This window comes from Oryctolagus cuniculus, chromosome 4 (assembly GCF_964237555.1).
Source record: "Oryctolagus cuniculus chromosome 4, mOryCun1.1, whole genome shotgun sequence".
Taxonomy (NCBI): domain Eukaryota; kingdom Metazoa; phylum Chordata; class Mammalia; order Lagomorpha; family Leporidae; genus Oryctolagus; species Oryctolagus cuniculus.
In genome coordinates, this window is record NC_091435.1 from 33,047,431 (window position 1) to 33,067,895 (window position 20,465).

Here is a 20,465-nt window from a genome sequence, read left to right on the forward strand (position 1 = left end):
CTCCCATGCAGGTGCAGGGCCCAAGCACTTGGGCCATCCTCCACTGCCTTCCCGGGCCACAGCAGAGAGCTGGCCTGGAAGAGGGGCAACCAGGACAGAATCCGGCGCCCCGACTGGGATTAGAACCCGGTGTGCTGGTGCTGCAGGCGGAGGATTAGCCTATTGAGCCGTGGCGCCGGCCGTGAATTTTTGATATAAGATATTATTTCCCAAAAATGCTCACCAAGTTAAACTTCCATAGCAGTATAAATATATACCCTCATTTACAAAAAGCATTTGAAATGATGTGCTTATCATGAAAAAAATTACAATTTTGAAAATTTCTGCAAAAGAAAATTATAAGTAGTGATTGCTGTTGTTATTACACTGGCTTAGTTATTTCATTTTCTGTCCCAGTTCTTTTTAGAAAAGATAGAAAGTTAGGTAGATAGATGATAGATGATAGATAAACAGAAGTCATGCAGAATGCCCTCATAGATGAGAATACCATAATGATAACATTTAAGCTGTTTCAAATTTTTGTGAGATTATATGTAAGCTTATGATTAGTGTGCTTATACTTCATATACATTATTTTTTAATGTAAATCTTAGGAAGAAAGTCAAGAAAAAGAAATATATAAAAGAACATGTATACCCCCACAGTTATGCACACAGAGTTTTAGGGGAGCATTGTATAAACTTACACTGTCAGCATTCATTGATAGGAACATTTATTACTTTTATCCTTGCCAGTATTGAGTATTAGAAGGACTTTTGCACTTTTAACATTTGATACCAAAGCACAATACCTTTTGTTTTTGTTTGTAATCATTTGATCACTAATCATACAAAACAATGTTTTTCCTACCACTTTTTATTCATATATAAGTACTTTTCTGTAAAACTTCTGTTAACATTCATAATCACTTTAGTTCTTTTTCATTAGCGATAAACTATTGTTATTATTTTCTCTTTTGTATGTATACAAAACAATTTTAAATTTTTAATCAATTACAGTTACTTATATTTTGTAACCAATGTGTTACTCTATACATGGTGGTTGCTCAGTGAATTCTGTTGTTATAATAAAGTGAAATACTTCCTATCTTCCAAATTCAATTCTGTTCTGGGCAAAAGCAACAGGAATCAAATGTTATCCCAGTACTCCATCTGACTTTTTTCCCCTTCTTTTTATAGATAATAAAAGACCATGCCTTGAATTCTCTCAGCTAAGTCTAAAGGATTCCTTTCAAGATTTGTTTGTTCCCAGAATAGAGATAATTCTGATGCTGTACACCAGGAACAATCTCAATTGTGCTGAGCCACTCTTTGAGCACAACAACTCCCTTAATGTGAATTTCAACACAGAGAAAAAAACAGTCTGGCTTATTCATGGATATAGACCAATGGGCTCCACCCCGTCCTGGCTTCGGAATTTTCTGAGGGTTTTGTTGAATAAAGAAGATGTGAATGTTATTGTAGTAGACTGGAACCGAGGTGCGACAACATTCATTTATAACAGAGCGGTTAAAAACACAAGAATAGTTGCTGAGAATTTGAGTGGGCGCATTAGGAATCTTTTGGTAAGTCTTGGAATTTTGTGCTTATGCACAGTATGCACTCTGCAACACAAAGTGACAATAAAATTCTCTTCTCCCATATCACAGGAATTCCTGCTCTGATGTACTAACGCTGAGCCATCTTCTTTGTCTGCCTAAATAAGTATTTCAGTACATGATGTGCCTTATTTTTTAAAAAGTCTCTTAAATATTCAATTATTAAGTTTGTTTCTTTCAACTCTACCTTTATAGACTTCAGAATAGAGCAGTGATCCTGTGTGGAGAGAGAGAATAAACTATATAATCATTTCATTCCTTTGAGTTCTTTCCTAAGGCACAGCTGATATGTTTGGAGTTAATCAAGTGTGAATTTGTGAAAATGAGGAGAAAGTAGCTAGAAGTGTAGCATAATTCTGCCACCTTGGTCGTTGGGTTTAATAAGTTCAACCTCAGTTCAATGTCATCTATAGTTTGAATGATTCTTATTTATTTAATTAACACTTCTAGAAATCCGAGTCTGTCCTGAGAAAAGTGGTGGTGATGGGAAAATAAATGAGGGAAAGAAGGTGATGGTGATGGGGAAAGAAATGAGAGAAAGAAAGGTGATATCTGCCTGGGGGGAGGTGAGCATCTTTGAGCTTGGAAACTGACTTTGTGTTGTGTTATGGTGAACTTCCAAGCCTCTTTTGAAATTGAACTTAAATTTATAAAAATATTTATATGAATATTAAATGAATAACAAAAAGCTTGTGAAAAATAGAATTAAAAGATGTTTATTTGAGTGCAATTTTTTTAAATCCATATATCCTTGTCCAGGTTTTTCATAGTGCACCTTTTCCACGTGCTATTTGAATACTCCTCATATGCCTGGATTGTAAAACTTTTCACCAAATAATATTATTTAATTCCATTTCCCACCAACATTTTGAAGTACTCTTATAATTAAATATACATACCTGTTTATATACATGCTTGACCAATGAGTGATGTGTAGTAATCACTAAATAAAATCAGCTGCCATTATTACAGTGACATCACATCATTTGGACAGAATCACACCATCCACACAAAGTTGCAAAGGACCTAATTGTTTCAGCCATTTTTACTGATAGTCTATAAATTGCATAATTGATTTTTCCTGATGACTGAGATCTTTTCTCTAACTGACAATAAGTGCCCTGAAGTATGGGATATTATGTGTGATAGAACCAGAACAAAGGATCTCGTAGGCTCCAAACACAAAGAAAAGATAAGGCAATGAAAGGGTTGATGGTCTGGGATGATCAGTGTTAGTTGTGGGCCTATGTTGAAATGTTGTATGGTACTCCTTAAAAATATATGTTACATGCTAATCCAAAAATGTACTTGTAAAGTGTGGGAAATTTGGTTACACAGTTAAATTTCTGACAATGCCATTGCTTACAAAAATTTCACATGAAGGAGAAGATATGATAAGATCAGTAACATTAAAATTCGGAGAGATACTCCCTCAGGGTTGTAGACACTGATTGATCTGAGAAATTTGAGGACAGAGTAACTTTGTGCCTAGAAAGCCTGAGTCTAATTTTTATTTATTCATTCATTCATTTTCTTGTTTATTTTTATTAGTGGCAAATACTCCACATCTTTCTATGAATCACTGGAAGTGCTACTTTATAGGCTGGGCAGGATCTACTCACAAGTCTTGTGTTAGCTCCCCAAGAATGTTGTGGAAGAAACGTGTCCTTTGTGTAGGCTTCTGATGTCTCCTTCTGGAGAGAAATTGCTTAAAATTCATGCACCCTGTTTTGTCATCTCTGTTTTACTCATTTTCCTGGAAAATTTTGTACAACCTAACCAGATAAAATAAGAAGGCAGATTAGCATAAATTTTGAGGACCAACAGTCCATCTGGCTGCTATAACAAAATATAATGGACAGGGCAGCTTACAAATAAGAGAAATCTGTTTCTCACCCTTCTGCATGTGGGGAAGACCAAGAACAAGGCCCCGACAGGTTGTCAGGTGAAGGCTCACTTGCTGGTTCATACATCTTACCTTTTCACCGTATCCTCCCGTGGAAGACAGATCAAACAAGTGCCTTTGGGCTTCTTTTAACGAGGCACTAATTCTCTCATGAGAGCTGCAGCCTCATAACATAATCAGTGCCCCATCCCTCAACTCCCACTAGCCTCACCTTCAAATGTAATCCACTTGGGGTTTAAGATTTCAGCGTGTTAATTTGGGTGAGAGGAGATACTCACAATCAGACCATGGCAACTGGAAATCCATCATCTCCCCTTCTACATATATATGGGCTTGGGCAAGTCATTGCTTCTGAATTTGGTTTCTCAAGTGCTATTTATTTAGTATTTCTTAGGTGCCAGGGACGGTTTTGGGCAAAGGATAAAAACAACTGAGTCATAGGAAATTGAGAATATTAGCTTTAAGATTTATAAAGCACAATTCAAAGTAGTTAGCACAAAGTTATCACCTAATAATGTCTATTATTATTGTTGTTATATAATGATTTGTTAATTTAGTGTGTTATTTTGCATATACTATTTTACATAATATATGTTACGGTTTTAAAAATTTAAAGATGTAGTTGCTTTGAAATTATAGTCTCTTTTCCTATCTCCCAGAAACAGATTAAAAAACTAATGAATTATAGATCGATATAGGACACATAATTTGTGATTACCTGAACGAAAACCTTGACACTGCATTTTCAATTGCAGAAACATGGAGCATCTCTTGACAAGTTTCATTTCATAGGTGTGAGCTTAGGGGCTCATATTAGTGGATTTGTTGGAAAGATATTTCATGGTCAACTTGGAAGAATAACAGGTAAAATGATTTTGTATAAACTTACTGTTTCAACACACTTTTTAAGCAACAAGTTACTTTATTTAAAACTTGGCTGATATAATAATTGAGCAATAGAAATTGTGTACATTTTTTCTGTGTTATAATAAATTATTAGTCTTTGTTTCAGCTATACTCCAAAGCCTTATTTAGTTCTGAGCAGAGCTTAAGGTATTAAAAATGGAAATGAGAAGGAATAGTATATTTCTGCAATTTTGTCTAAATTTGAACACATTATTTTTAGAATATAGAGGACAATGTAGTCAATTAAAGAACTGTTCATTCACATATCAGCTAACAATATATCTATTTTTTTACTTTTCACAAACTTTGATATATTGCAATCCTTTTAAAAGTTTTACTCACAGGGCCGACACCATGGCTCACTTGGTTAATCCTCCACCTAGCAGCACCGGCATCCCATGTGGGCACTGGGTTCTAGTCCCGGCTGCTTCTCTTCCAGTCCAGCTCTCTGCTGTGGCCTGGGAAGGCAGTGGAGGATGGCCCAAGCGCTTGGGCCCCTGCACCCGGCTGGGAGACCAGGAGGAAGCACCTGGCTCCTGACTTCGGATCAGTGCAGTGCTGGCCATGGCGGCCATTTGGGGAGTGAACCAATGGAAGGAAGACCTTTCTCTCTGTCTCTCTCTCTCTCTCTCTCACTATCTATAACTCTACCTGTCAAATAAAAAAAAAATTACTCAAATGCTTAAAGGGAGAGTCAATAGTTAGCACCAAGTTTGAGGGTTTCTGGATCCTAACTGCTCTCAGATTTTCATAACAAAATTAACTGTATCCAGAAATCTCAGAGGCTAAATAGTGCTGGCAAGGATTCTCATTCTTTTAGGAGTGATGGTGATTTTAGAACTAGAAGGATAATATTCCTCCCTAAGCAATTCACATTTTAAAACAATTATTTATATCTGTGTCCATAGTAGATCCATAATAATTTCATGCACTAATAAAAAGTGATAGAGTCTATAGTTAAGTTTCAAAAAAGGACGAGGGAGAAATAAATAACTTGTTTAGATAGTTGGGATGTTTCCAAAGCTTAAGTGTACCTTGAGTTATCTAATCTGATCATTGTTAATATTATCCTCATGAAACATAAATGAAAACAGGTTCCTTGAATGATATAAGAGAGTTGGAACATAAGAGGTAAGCCACAATTTGAACAAAGTTTTCAACCACCCATTTTTTTTTTAAAGTTTTTATTGGGCCAGTGCCATGGCACAGTAGATTAATCCTCTGCCTGTGGTGCCAGCATCCCATATGGGTGCCAATTCTAGCCCCAGCTGCTCCTCTTCCAATCCAGCTCCCTGCTATGGCCTGGAAAAGCAGTAGAAGATGGCCCAAGTCCTAGGGCCCCTGTACCTGCACGGGAGACCACGAGGAAGCACCTGGCTCCTGGCTTCAGATCAGCACAGCGCCGGCCATGGTGACCATTTGGAGAGTGAACCAGCAGACAGAAGACCTTTCTCTCTGTCTCTCCCTCTCACTGTCTGTAACTCTACCTCTCAAATAAATAAATAAAATCTTTATTTTTTTAAAAATCTCTTTATTTTTTTAAATATATATTTATTTTTTTAAAAGATTTTATTTATTTGAGAGGTAGAGTTACAGACAGTGAGAGGGAGAGATAGACAGAAAGGTCTTCCTTCGGCTTGTTCACTCCCCAAATGACTGCAACGGTTGGAGCCAGAAGCTAGAAGCCTCCTCCAAGTCTCCCACATGGGTCCAGGGACCCAAGCACTTGGACCATCTTCCACTGCTATTCCAGGCCATAGCAGAGAGCTGTATTAGAGGAGGAGCAGCTGGGACTAGAACTGGTGCCCATATGGGATGCCAGCACCTCAGGTGGAGGATTAACCTACTGTCCTAGAGCACCGGTCCCCTCCACCATCCGTTCTTCTTTAATAACCACACTTAATCAGTTTGAAACAGTCCTACTCCAATTCAATATGTGCTTACTGATATATAAATCCAGTTTGAATGTGGAAATGCTGCATTAGAATAATTTACATGAAATGAAATATTTCTGTCTCATTCAGTCAAGTGAACTAAATAAAACAGAAATTAACACAATTATATTTCTTTTCATAAATTGTCTTTTAAGATGATTATTTATTTAGGTATTCTCAAGGAATTGAATTTTATGTCATACCCCTTCTTTTTGCTACTCTCCAGAACTTGTATCTTTATTTCAAATTGATACTCCAGATAATATCCACATTCCATGTATTTTAAATATTTTCTTAAAAGCATGCATAAATCTCTTGTGATAAATAAATGACTGGATAAGAATAAAGATGTTTTATCCCACATCCCAAATTTCATCTGATACCCAAGAGGCATTCCAGAGCTATAGAAAAATTTAGAGTGAACTAGTAAGGCCCACTGTTCTGGGGGGGACAAGATGATATTAAATAGTTCTTCCCTTCTCAGGAGAAATAGCTGTTATCAAATATGTTTACTACTGGTTTACTCCTAATTATTTCTTAAATTAATATCTGAAAAAAAGCTTTCTACTTTGACCAGCTCCTCCATAACCTTCTTGAGGCACCTCTAGTGTGGATTACCTTGACAATCTGTGAATATCAGTAATAAGTATTTTTCCAATAATGAAGATATTTGATATTCATTCAATTTAATTTACCTTTATTATGTTTTTGAACAGGTTTAAACTAACACTATGAATACTAGATTTTTAATGCAATAATGCAATATGATGAACACCATAGTGATAGCTAGTAATAACTGATTTTATTGATGGTTTATTTCATGCATTTCAGGTCTTGACCCTGCTGGGCCCAAATTCTCTGGAAAACCATCCTATAGCAGATTGCATTATACTGATGCCAAATTTGTGGATGTCATCCATTCTGATGCCAATGGTAACAATGCAGGATGTATTGCTTAATTATTTAAATGAAAAAAGGAAGTATAGCCCTGGGGAAGAAGAGATTACAAAAGGAGAAAGAGTTGGGGATAAAATGATTTTAAATCTGTAATTATAGAATGCTAATGTTTTCATTAGTCATGGCAGCATTGCCTGGGGTTAGTGATTTCCTGTGTTGTCAAATGGACTGCACACCTATGGTTTGCCTTGTTTTAAGAGGTGTCATATTATTGTACAAAATAGAAACTTGGTAGAAGTTAGTTCATCCTGCCCATATATTGACAGCTTTATTGACTTGAACACCCTTCCTCCCATGCATACTGTTTCTGACATATCCAGGTTACCACTGTCTCTTACTGTGTCTCAGCAATGTGTATCAATCTGAGCATAGCATTTCAACAACAAAGTATTTTTTCTTCAAAGTTAGGGAAGTGATTTCTCTGTCATTTTAAATTATCTTCTCAAAAAAATCTCTAACATGGTATTAATAGTGTAGATGATAGTACATTGGACAGATTCTTAATAAATACTTAACTATTCTGAAGCCTTCCTTGACCTAATATTGATGGAGCGCTGCATTTATATCAGGCAGTATTATAAGTACTTTATGTGATTTAATTCTAAGTTTCCATGAGACCAATAATCATAGTTGTTTCCCCTTTTACAAATGAGGAAACTAGGGTCAGGGTAGCAAGGTCAGTAAATGAATGATCCAGAATTTGAAATCATGTATTTGATTCTAGAGTGTTCACTTCACCAATATATTGTTCTTATATTGTTCTGATGAACTGATAATTTAGATATGTTGTAGGAATGGACATGGAAGGGTGTGATTTCTATCTTGCTTAAATTAGAGACAAGAGGAAGAGACACTGAAACTAAATCTGTAACCCTATTTCTTCAGGTTTCCTTTCTCTTTAATCCAAGTACCATAATTGCTCTCATGTTATCCTGACTTTATCTTGTGATCAATACCAGTTTTTTTTTTTTTTCCTGTGAGATATAAAAGCCATATTGACAGTCTCTCAACTTCTAAAACTATACTCCAAGGAACTGAGGCTATAATGGGAACAATTCTGCTCCTTATTTAGAATAAAGGCTTACCTATTAGAAAGCGAATGCTCATAGGTTTAGTTTGATACCCCCAACCTCTCTTGTTTTCCTTGCTGCTAGCTCTTCATATCAACTTAATATCATATCCACAGACAGGTAGCCCTACTGGTCAGAAACTTGTGGTCCCTTGTCTGAACTCTTCCTCTGAAACCTCAGCATTACTTCTGCTGATGCCCTTTTGAATGAGCCCTTAATGCTTTTTATTATTTTTCCTGCATTTTTGACTTTTAGTAATAACCTGTTATGGACTGTCTTCTACTCCCAATGTTTTCTGGTGACTCCAACATATCAGGTGTAATCTGGCACTGGATTGTCTCAGAGTTGGCAGCTCTGATAGAGCTTTCAGTGTCCATCACAAATAAAGAACACTGATTTTTGTCATTGCACATTAGCCAGGAATTTCTTAAACACTTAGGCTCAGCATATAATTAACAGAATACCTGCAGTGGAGGATGGCCCAAGTGCTTGGGCCCTGCACCCGCATGGGAGACCAGGAGAAGCACCTGGCTCCTGCCTTCAGATCAGCGCGGTGTGCCGGCCGCAGCGGCCATTGTGGGGTGAACCAATGGACAAAGAAGACCTTTCTCTCTCTCTCTCTCTCTCTCTCTCTCTCTCACTGTCCATACTGCCTGTCAAAAAAAAAAAAAAAATACCTCTTTCCTTGAGTACTAACAAATCTTCTACCTGCCTATACTCCTTGTCCTTTTTCAGCTGTATATGTTAAAGAAGCCATGTGGCACTCCAACGTGGAGGACTAGGTGACGTGGACAAACATTCCTGCTGAGATACTGGCACAAATGACCAGTGTTCAGAAGATTAAAAAAAAAACATACAGGGAGGCAAACTGGTAATTTGAAGTCACTCTGTGTTTTATGGAAGGTTTTCTGAGGCAGAGACTCGGAAGTGCATTTGAAGCTCTCATAATGGGTCTTGTAAAACATTTCTTACTTTTTTTCTGGGAAACCAGAGAACAGCACTGCAGTGGCAGAGATAAACTTGTAGAAAACCAGGATTTTTATGGTCTGTAGACATCCTTCCAATCAGCTGAGTTTCTCAGACAAAAATTACAGAGATTTCTTAGGGAAATTTTAGATAGCTGGAACTTCTAGGTACCCCACAGATTCAAACAGCAGGCCTCTTTAGTGAGTCACATCACCTTTCATCTCACATTATTTTTATAACTATTTTGAAATACTGTTGTGTTTATTAACATTCAAATAAAAATAACCTAATATACTTGAAGAAAGATGGTCTGAAGCAATAGTCGATAAATAGTAAGCATTGGAAATAAGTCAGTGAAAGAAACTGACAGGCCTACAGATATTTCAGTTATTATACATTGACTATAAATATATGCTTATTATTTTTAAAGAGGTAAAACTAATGCTGAAAATTTCAATATAGCATAAATATACATATGGTTGATTGTGTTTGATAAAAGTAATGGAAATTATATCCTAAAAAGTAAAATAATTTTCATTCAATGAATGGGCTTAACAGAAAATTGAAAACAGATAAAGAGTGTGTGAGTGAGTGAACTAGAAAATAGATGAAAAGTAGATTTGTAGAATTAAGGAAATAGATATCAGAGTTTGAACAATACTTCTATAACAGAGAGCTAAAAGGTGAATACAGTGCATAGTCAGGAGATAAATCATATTTTGCTAGAATCCCACAGCAAAATACAGCAAAAGTAATGTTTAAAGACTACCTCATGATTTCCCCAAATCAAGGAAATATAAATAATACACAAATTCACAATATTTAATTAATTCTAATAGAAGCAAATAATGAGAAATTCTCACTGAGAAACAAGATACTAAAGCTGCAGAAAGACAGCTATTGAGATACTACTGTGTAGGCTGGCGCCGCGGCTCAATAGGCTAATCCTCTGCCTAGCGGTGCTGGCACACCAGGTTCTAGTCCCGGTCGGGGCGCCGGATTCTGTCCTGGTTGCCCCTCTTCCAGGCCAGCTCTCTGCTATGGCCTGGGAGTGCAGTGGAGGATGGCCCAAGTGCTTGGGCCCTGCACCCCATGGGAGACCAGGAGAAGCACATGGCTCCTGCCTTCGGATCAGCGTGGTGCGCCGGCTGCAGCATGCCGGCCGCGGCCATTGGAGGGTGAATCAACGGCAAAGGAAGACCTTTCTCTCTGTCTCTCACTCTCACTGTCCACTCTGCCTGTTAAAAAAAAAATAAATAAAATAAAATAAAATAAAATAAAGAGAGAGAGAGAGATACTACTGTGTTTGTGCAGGAATAATAGATTCATACTTTAAATAAGGGTAGTAGGGTAGTACCCTGGCTGTTTCAAGAATAAAAATGGAACAAATACATTTTATTTTAGGCAAATTAAACTGAGGGAAACAATTATGAATACAATGGCTATTCTTCAGGCTAAAGGAAAATTATCCCTACCTTGTAGCTATTCAGGAAAGAAAAGCAATGAAAATGGTAAAATATTAAAGATGAACGGACATTGCATTAAATAGTGTTAATAATATTCTATAAGACTTAAAACAGAGAGTTAAAAACTCTCTCACATAATAGAATATAAATTTAGGGACTAGTAAAAGAAGTTCAGATATTCTTTGTTCCTTTCATTGTAAGGAGAGAAGGTAAAAGTGACTTTGTATTGGTTCATGTTTATAAATAAACTATCCATGTTGAATATCCAGAATATCCAGAAAGAAAAGAATGAACAAGTATGTAACTCCCAAACTATTGTAGGACAAAAACAGAATATGTTTTTTAGAAAATGCGAAAGAAGACAAGAAAAAAAATGAAAGAGAAATTACATGGAACCAGTGAAGCAAATAGAAGGTAGTTCATAAGGTGGTAAAATTAAACCCAACTATGTAATCAAAATCAGAGCATTAAGCCCATTTATTTTGAGTCATTAGTACTCTTAGGACTCCTCTGTATTAAATATCCGCATTGCTAAAAAGGATTTGAACCTTCAGGAGTCACTCAATGATCAACAAATCTAAGTACACTTTTATGTTATAGCTACATGCTTCTTGCCACTCCAACCCAACTTGTTCTGAGACAGAATAATTTTTAATGAATGTAATAACAGCAAGTTCTAGGCATTGTTATCTAATGTGAGAGTGAATCATCATACTGATCTACAAGGTCCTTAATGACTTGGCTTCATTTCCTCTGATGTTCACTTTTTCTTACAAATACTGTCTTCCAGCTACTGTGGCTTCCTTGAATATGCTGAATATACCCACACATATCCTTTTGGCTTGCTACTTTACATCCTTCAGGTCTTTGCTCAACTCCAACCTCATCAGTAGAAAATTCTCTAACTCATCTACATTGAAGTTCAGTGACCACTCTTGCCAGGCATTTTCTGCCTCTTTATTCTGCACAATTTTTCCCCATGGCATTTATTCTCATCTGACATACTTTATTTTAACTTATGTCTTACTTTCACTAGACAATATTTTCCACCATGACAAGGATTTTTGATGTAGTTTTTTTTATCTTTTACTTATGCATTTATAGCACAAAGTACTTTGGCCCAGTGTAAACTGGTGATTTGGATATATGGTAGATTGATGAAGTACAGTTTTCACAAATAATTGATTTAATGGATTTTCAGAAAGACTTAAAAAATCATTTATTTTAAATTCAAAATTATATAGTCACTCTCAGTGGGTTTTAAGGAGATATTATTTTATGCATATGTCACCAACCTGGTTATATATAGTTTGTGATTCTTAGATACTTCTCTTCTCAGGTTTAGGCATTCAAGAGCCCTTGGGACATATAGATTTTTATCCAAATGGAGGGAAAAAACAACCTGGCTGTCCTAAATCAATTTTTTCAGGTATAAAAACAGACTTTTGAATGAATTAACATGATTCAAAAGGATAAAATAACCTACTTTTTTTCCTCTTAACTTTGGTTTAATCACCATTGCGTGAAAAGTTATTGATCAAAATGGATTAATTTAATCCTGCTTAGTTTGTATAAGTAAAAGTTACATCTGGACATTGATGAGACTATTATGTTTTAGTGTCAACTGTTTTAATTCATCATTTTAGGAGAAGTTTAAGTGATTGAGGAAGCAGAAGTAGCTGAAGTCTCATATAACACAAGTTTGATCTCAGGACTTATGCTTTACAGTCGCCATAGTACAATACAAAAAAAAAAAAAAAAATAGACTTGATGATTGGCTGTCTTGTGAACAGAGAAAGCTGAGGCACAGCTCCGGGTGTGGATTTTGGCTCACTTGAGTCATAGCTAGAAACATCTTAGGTCTTCAATGGCAGTTGGTCAAGTAATCACACATGGCCGAAAGTCACAGCAGCTAGAGAAGTTTGGTCAAGGGGATAAGTACGTGAGACATTGTGTAGAAACAGAGAGGTAATAGAGTCTTTAAGTAAGCTGTTTTCCTAGTTACTTCTGAAATTGAGTGGATGCACTGAGTATGCAGGATTAGAAGAGAAAGATTCATACATTAGTTATTAAATATAGTAGCACTTTGTAGAGTTTGCTAAACTCTTGAAATTAAGTATCTTTGTTGTGTTACTTATTACTTCAGAAAAGTTATAAATGTTATGCAAAACACATGCAAATTTAAGGTTTCAATGATGCTATTTGTTTAATGGCGTGAGATGTAATCATGTATTAGAATCAACACTTTAATATTCTTAAGGCGAGCAATATTTATTAGCACTTAATATTTTACTGTTTCCTAAATTATGTAAACTTGGTTGAATGCATCAATAATTGTTTTGTTTTTAACCCTTAAGGAATTGAATTTATCAAATGTGACCACCAAAGAGCAGTTTACCTATTCATGGCAGCTTTGGAATCAAACTGCAATTTTGTTTCATTTCCTTGTCAATCTTACCAAGACTACAAGAGTAGTTTATGTGTGGACTGTGACAGTTATAAGGAAAAGTCATGTCCTAGGCTAGGTAAGAGAATGGTTATTTTGTTATAAATCTTTTTTGAAAATGAATAACATAATATTAGTATTTTCTGCTGAAAGCTAAACTATGCTTATATTTATTTATGAAAGTGTTAACATTTTATGGAAAATTATATGAGGAGATGTTGCATATGTTTCATTATTTACTGAATTTTTAAAAATTTTTATTTAGTAAATATAATTTCCAACTACAGTTCATGGCTTACAATGGCTTTTCCCCCCCATAACTTCCCTCCCACCCACACCTCTTCCATCTCCCGCTCCCTCTCCCATTCCATTCACATCAAGATTCATTTTCAATTCTCTTTATATACAGAAGAACAATTTAGTATGTATTAAGTAAAGATTTCATCAGTTTGCACCCACACAGAAACACAAAGTGAAAAATACTGTTTGAGTACTAGTTATAGCATTAATTGACATTGAACAACACATTAAGGACAGAGATCCCACATGAGGAGAAGTACACAGTGACTCCTGTTGTTGACTTAACAATTTGACACTCTTTGTTTATGGCATCAGAAATCTCCCTAGGCTCTAGTCATGAGTTGCCAAGGCTATGGAAGCCTCTTAAGTTCGCTGACTTCGATCTTATTTAGATAAGGTCATAGTCAAAGTGGAAGTTCTCTCCTCCCTTCAGAGAAGGGTACCTCCTTCTTTGATGGCCCGTTCTTTCTACTGGGATCTGTCTTGGCTTCCCATGCCTAAAATACTCTCATGGGCTCTTCAGCCAGATCCAAATGCCTTAAGGGCTGATTCTGAGGCCAGAGTGCTGTTTAGGACATCTGCCATTCTATGAGTCTGCTGTGTATCCCGCTTCCCATGTTGGATTGTTCTCTCCCTTTTTGATTGTATTTATTGTATAGTATTATTTATTTATGTATTTATTGTATAGTATTAGCAGACACTAGTCTTGTTTATGTGATCCCTTTGACTCTTAGACCTATCAGTGTGATCAGTTGTGAACTGAAATTGAGATGGCATTGGTACATGCAATCTTGATGGGATTGTACTGGAATCCCCCTGGCACATTTCTAACTCCACCATTTGGGGCAAGTCCTATTGAGCATGTCCCAAATTGTACATCTCCTCCCTCTCTTATTCCCACTCTTATATTTAACAGGGATCATTTTTCAGTTAAATTTAAACACCTAAGAATAATTGTGTGTTAATTACAGAGTTCAACCAATAGTATTAACTAGAACAAAAAAAAAATACTAAAAGGGATAAAGTATTAAATTGTACAACAACAGTCAGGACAAGGGCTGATCAAGTCACTGTTTCTCATAGTGTCCCTTTCACTTCAACAGGTTGCCTTTTTTGTGCTTGGTTAGTTTTCACTGATCAGGGAGAACATATGAAATTTGTCCCTTTGGGACTGGCTTAATTCAGTCAGCATGATGTTTTTCAGATTCCTCCATTTTGTTGCAAATGACAGGATTTCATTGTTTTTGACTGCTGAATAGTATTCTATAGAGTACATGTCCCATAATTGCTTTATCCAGTCTATTGTTGATGGGCATTTGGGTTGATTCCAGGTCTATTATTTACTAAATTTTTTAAAAAAAATATTTAATTAGAGGCACATGGTCGCCTGCCTTTAGAAACTGTTTATTTTAACTTTATTTGATAGGTTGTAGGGTGGTGGTGTGGTAGGGCAGGGCAGGGCAGGGCAGGGGGGAGAGAGAGAGAGATAATGAGAGAGAGAGAGAGAGAGAGAGAGAGAGAGAAAGAGAGAGAGATTCATTTACTTGTTCACTACCCAAATGCCTTCAATAGCCTGGGCTGGGCCAGGCTGAAACCAAGAACTCCATCCAGGTTTCCCACATGGAGAATAGGGACCTATGTACTTGAGCCATCAAGGATGTGCATTACCAAGAAGAGGAGTCAGAACTTGAACCAGACACACTGATATGTGAAGTGAGCATCCCAAAGGGCAACTTAATGTTCATGCCAAATGCCCACCCCAGTTTGACTGCCTTTCTATGCTCACATATAGTGTGTATATAGATTCTATTTCTCTCTACACACACAGAGAGAGATATGCTTATAGTATATAATGTATATACATACATGTCATAGCTGAATACATGTATATTCTCATAGAGGGGCTATACTCATGGAGCTAACTTGTATGTTTGCATTTTATGTAATTAATTTAAATGCTAAATTGATCCAAAGAGTTATAAGTAAAATTTGAATTTATAATGTAATAGTACAAACTGTTACAAAGGAATTGTAGCCATATGGAGAATGTTAAGCTCTGATAGTACTTTCAGGGAGTGGTTAAATTCTTAACTTGAGTTGTTATTGTATTTAAAATAAATTCAATGTTAAATTACTTGAAAAATGTTTTTTAAAAGTCTTAAAAATCCATGATGATTATATACACAGGTCCTTGAGTTACTTTAGTGATTTGAAGTACTTTTTAAGCAATTTGATGAAAGTACAATTTTCTATGTTCTGTTATCAAAACTTAGGTTATCAAGTGGAGCTATGGAAAGATGTTTTAGAAGACAGAATGAAAGGATGGCCTACATGGACCACTGTGTTTTTGGATACTAGTGGCACAAATCCATTCTGTAGTAAGTTATTAGTGTATTAAGCAAATGAACAAACTATTAGTTTTTTAATGTTCATTTACACTTTATCCAAAGTGTTCTTTGAATCTATTCAGATCTCATCACGTACTTTCAAGAAACTTTAAAATTTGTTTGAGTAGTTAGACAAATTTGATTTAAGACTTGATTATTTTGAGACTTGAGTAATATTTTCCCAAAGACATAATCAAAGCTTCCCTCCCCCCAGATTTACATGATTATGTTTTGGAAGCTAGTATTTGTTGGATATTTGGAAGGCAAATATTTTCTCACCTCCTATAACTTTTATTTCTTTTTATGAAGAGTTTTGCAGAACAAAAATGTTTAGTTTAGATTAAAAATAACTGATACTTCTTTAAAATCAGTATATTGAAATACGGTATACATACCAAGAAATGTCCATAAGTTGGCTCTTCACTTTGATACCTGTTTTCTTTGGAGTGCAGAATCTTCTCTGCTGGAAACAACTTGTCAATTTTGGCTTTGATTGCCTGTGCTTCTGGGGTCTTTTCCAACAAGTCTTTTGCCTCTGCCAAAGTCTTGAGAGTTTCCCTATGTTCTCCTCTAGTAATTTAATGTATCAGGTCATAGATTTGGATTCTTGGTCCATTGTGAGTTGATTTTCGTATAGGGTGTGAGGTAGGGGTTTTGTTTCAACTTCTACATGTAGAAATCCAATTTTTTGAACACCATTTTTTGAAGAGAATTTTCTTTCTCCAGGGAATTATTTTGGCTCATTTGTCAAAAATTAATTGGGTATTGATGTGTAGCTTTATTTCTGAGGTTTCCCTCTTATTCCAATAATCTACATGTCTGCTTTTATGCCAGTACTAGTCTGTTTTGATTATAACTGCCCTGTAGTATGTCTTGAAATCTTGTATTGTGGTGCTTTTGGCTTTGTGTTTATTGCGTAAAATTGCTTTGAGTAATCGGGGTCTCTTGTGTTTCCACATGAATTTTAGAATTGTTCTTTCTAGATCTACAAAGACTGGTCTGATATTTTGATGGTATCTCATGTAATCTATAAATTGCTTAGGGTGTATGGACATTTTTATGATATTAATTCTTCCAATATATGAACATCGAATCTGTTTTGCATTTGTTGTGTCTTTTTCTATTTATTTCCTTAATATTTTGTAATTTTCATTGTGGAGATCATTCACATCCTTGGGTAAATTTATTCTAAGGTATTTACATTCTTTTTTTCACTATTGTGAACATGACAGTTTATATATGTTCTTTTTAGCCAGAGCATTTTTGGGACATAAAAATGTTATTGATATTGTTATTATTTTATTGATTGCATGTTGATGTTAAATCCTTTAATTTGCTGAGTTCTCTTTGAGTGTCAGTGGTCTCACAGAGGAGAATTTTGTTTGCCCCTTTTAAAGGCCTATGTCATCTGCAAACAGGTATTATTTGACTTTCTCCTTTGTAATTTGTATTCATTTGATTTATTTATTTATTTATTTTTGCCTAAAGGCTTTGGCTAAAACTTCCAGAATTATATTGGATAATAATTACAGACTGGGCATCCTTGTATGATTTTTCTTAGTGGAAATGTTTCCAGTGTTTCCCTGTTCAATCTGATGCTAGTTCTGGGTTGTCATATATTGCCTTAATTGTGTTGAGGTATGTTCTTTCTATTAGGAGTTCTATATGCTTCTTGTACATGGACATCACTTTCTTTCTCTAAATTAGGGAAGTTTTCTGTAATTATTTCACTAAAAAGTCTTTCTAATCCATTCTTTCTTTCCACGCTTCACGAACTTCTAAGACCTGTATGTTGGATTATTTGATAATATCCTCCAGATTTCCAACAGTGTTTTTTAGTTTTATAATTTCTTCTTGTTTTTGGTCTGACTATAAAATTTCCAGAGATTTGTCTTCTAACTCAGATATTCTTTCTTCTGCCTCACTGAGTCTGTTGTAAAGGCTTCATTTTTTAATTTGATCTATTTTGTAATTTCTAATATTTCATTTTGATTTCTTTTTAAAATCTCGATTTCATGGGAAAATTTTCATTCATATCATGTATGGATTACTTTAATTCATGGATTTGCCTCTGATTACTTCTAAGTAAACCGATGATCAATTTTTTGAATTCCATTTCTGGCATTTCTTCTCTCTTCATCTTTTTTTTTTTTTTTTTTTTTTTTTTTTTTTTGACAGGCAGAGTGGACAGTGAGAGAGAGAGACAGAGAGAAAGGTCTTCCTTTGCCGTTGGTTCACCCTCCAATGGCTGCCGTGGAGGTTGCATGCCCTGATCTGAAGGCAGGAGCCAGGTGCTTCTGCTGGTCTCCCATGGGGGGCAGGGCCCAAGGACTTGGGCCATCCTCCACTGCACTCCTGGGCCACAGCAGAGAGCTGGCTTGGAAGAGGGGCAACTGGGACAGAATCCGGTGCCCCAACCGGGACTGGAACCTGGTGTGCGGGCGCCACAAGGCGGAGGATTAGCCTATTGAGCTGCAGCGCCGGCTCTTCTCTCTTCATCTTCACGTTCCAGTATTGAAGTGCTGTTGTGTTCTTTTGGGTGCATGATCATGTTGTCTTCCTTATTCTTGTTTCTTGAATTGCTGCATTTATTTTTAGACATTTTTGGAGATACTTGTGGGTTTTTTTTGTTTGTTTGTTTGTTTGTTTTCCCTGTGATGGCTTTTATCTTTGGGCTATGCCTCTGTGGCTTAGTGAATACCCAGAGGCATGTGCTGGATGTGACCAGGGAGCTCTGTTCATTGCTCTAGGGTGAAATTATTTATTTGCCATACAGAGTTACAGAGAGAGGAAGAGACAGAAAAAAAACCTTCCATCTGGTGGTTCAGCACAAAAATGGCTTAGGCTGACCCAAGCAAAAGCCAGGAGCCTGGAACTTCATCCAGGTCTCACATGGTGCAAGGGTCAAGTACTTAGGGCATCCTCTGCTGCTTTCCCAGGTGCATTAGCAAGGTGCTGGATCAGAAGTGGAGCAGCAGGACTCGATTCACTGCGCATATGGTATGGCAGTGTTGCTGGCAGTGGCTTAACCCACTGAATGACAATGCTGGCCCCAATTTTAAAATGTTTGTTTATTTTCATCTACTTGAAAGGCAGAGAGAGAGAGAGGGAGATATCTTCCATCTGCTGCTTCATTACCCAAATGGCTGCTATACAGAGGACTAGGCAAGGCAGAAGCCAGGCTCTTGGAACTCCTCCTAGGGATGGCAGCGGTCCTCTGCTGCCTCCCAGAATGAATTAGCAGGAAGCTGGATCTGGAGCAGAATAGCCAGGGTTCAAACCAATATTCCCATATGTGATATAGATGTCCCAAGTGGGACAACCAACTGTGCCACAATACCCACTTCATGTTTTACTTCTTAAAATGCTTACATATTCATTTTTATTTGAAAGAGCAACAGCTAAAGATGGAGTGATCTTCCATCTGCTGATTTACTCTCAGGGCTGGGTCAGGCCAAAGCCATGTGTAGCAGATTCAGTACTCGAGCCATCTGATTGATAGTACTTGTACATGTAATGTAAACCTAGATATTATATATACACAGGTATATAAATATATATATGTGTGTGTATGTGTCTGTCTGTGTATTTGTATACGTAGCAAAACAAAACCAAGTTTGAAAACTAATGTGAACTGAATTTTCTATTTTTGTTTCGTAGCCTATTATTTTGTTCTTAGTATAATTGTTCTGGATAAGACTATGAATGATGGCATTATTTCACTTAAATTATTAAACCATCTTGGAGTGGCTGAAGAGCCAAAACTTTATGAGTAAGTAAAATTTAGTATGTTTTCTTTTATAAATTGAATATTTAATTTATTTAGCATATAGTTCAGCATATAATCCACATAACGTAGATTTTATATGCAGAAAATATAGAAATGTTAAATATTAAAAGGATTTAGTGTGCTTAATTGAATTATTTTATTCTAAAGAGACACGTACAGAGTAGGAAAGGGATTAAATAACTTGTTTATGCTATGCAACTAGTCACTACAAAAGTGAGATCAGTTGAAAAGGAAAGCATTTTTTTCTCTTTGTCATCTCACTCTCAATCCAGTATTATTTCTACCACCCTTGTTTGCTGCTTCTCTTAAATTTCAGGATCATTGTATTCACAGTGGTGTGAAAATATGTCTACCAACTTCTGTTAATAACAGGACGATAAATCTTGGTGTTTCAGAATCACTCTGAGCCACAAAGCTTCCAAATAATTGGGGAGGGTTTTGATTTTTTCTCAATATTCCGTGTAACTGTTTACATATATATATATATATATATATATATATGTTATGGATGTATGCATTAAAAATTTAAATGTATATATTTAGAGTAAGAGATACAGACATAGTAGAGAGAGAGAGAGATACAGAGAGAGAAAGAGAGAGAGTTTGATTCTCTGGTATATTCACCAAATGAACACAATAGTTGGAGCTAGGCTGGAGCTGGAGACATGAGCTCAATCCAGGTCTCCTATATGAGTGGTAGAGACCTTACTACTCTAGCATCTTTGCCACCCCTCAGTAAC

General features: G+C 36.1%; 1 protein-coding gene across 8 annotated transcripts in view; it reads left to right on the forward strand.

The window, feature by feature from the left end:
• Positions 1-20,465, forward strand: part of LIPI (lipase I) — a 62,630-nt gene that overhangs the window by 24,767 nt on the left and 17,398 nt on the right. For all 8 annotated transcript variants that reach the window (XR_011388340.1, XM_070073161.1, XM_051859445.2 and 5 more), the window contains 7 exons: positions 1,179-1,564; positions 4,259-4,367; positions 7,175-7,276; positions 12,142-12,231; positions 13,160-13,327; positions 15,822-15,926; positions 19,596-19,707. Coding sequence is in view for 7 of the 8 variants with exons in the window: in XM_070073161.1 (XP_069929262.1) it covers positions 1,268-1,564; positions 4,259-4,367; positions 7,175-7,276; positions 12,142-12,231; positions 13,160-13,327; positions 15,822-15,926; positions 19,596-19,707 (983 nt within the window). In the remaining variant the exon portion in view is untranslated. The remainder of the gene's footprint in view (positions 1-1,178; positions 1,565-4,258; positions 4,368-7,174; positions 7,277-12,141; positions 12,232-13,159; positions 13,328-15,821; positions 15,927-19,595; positions 19,708-20,465) is intronic.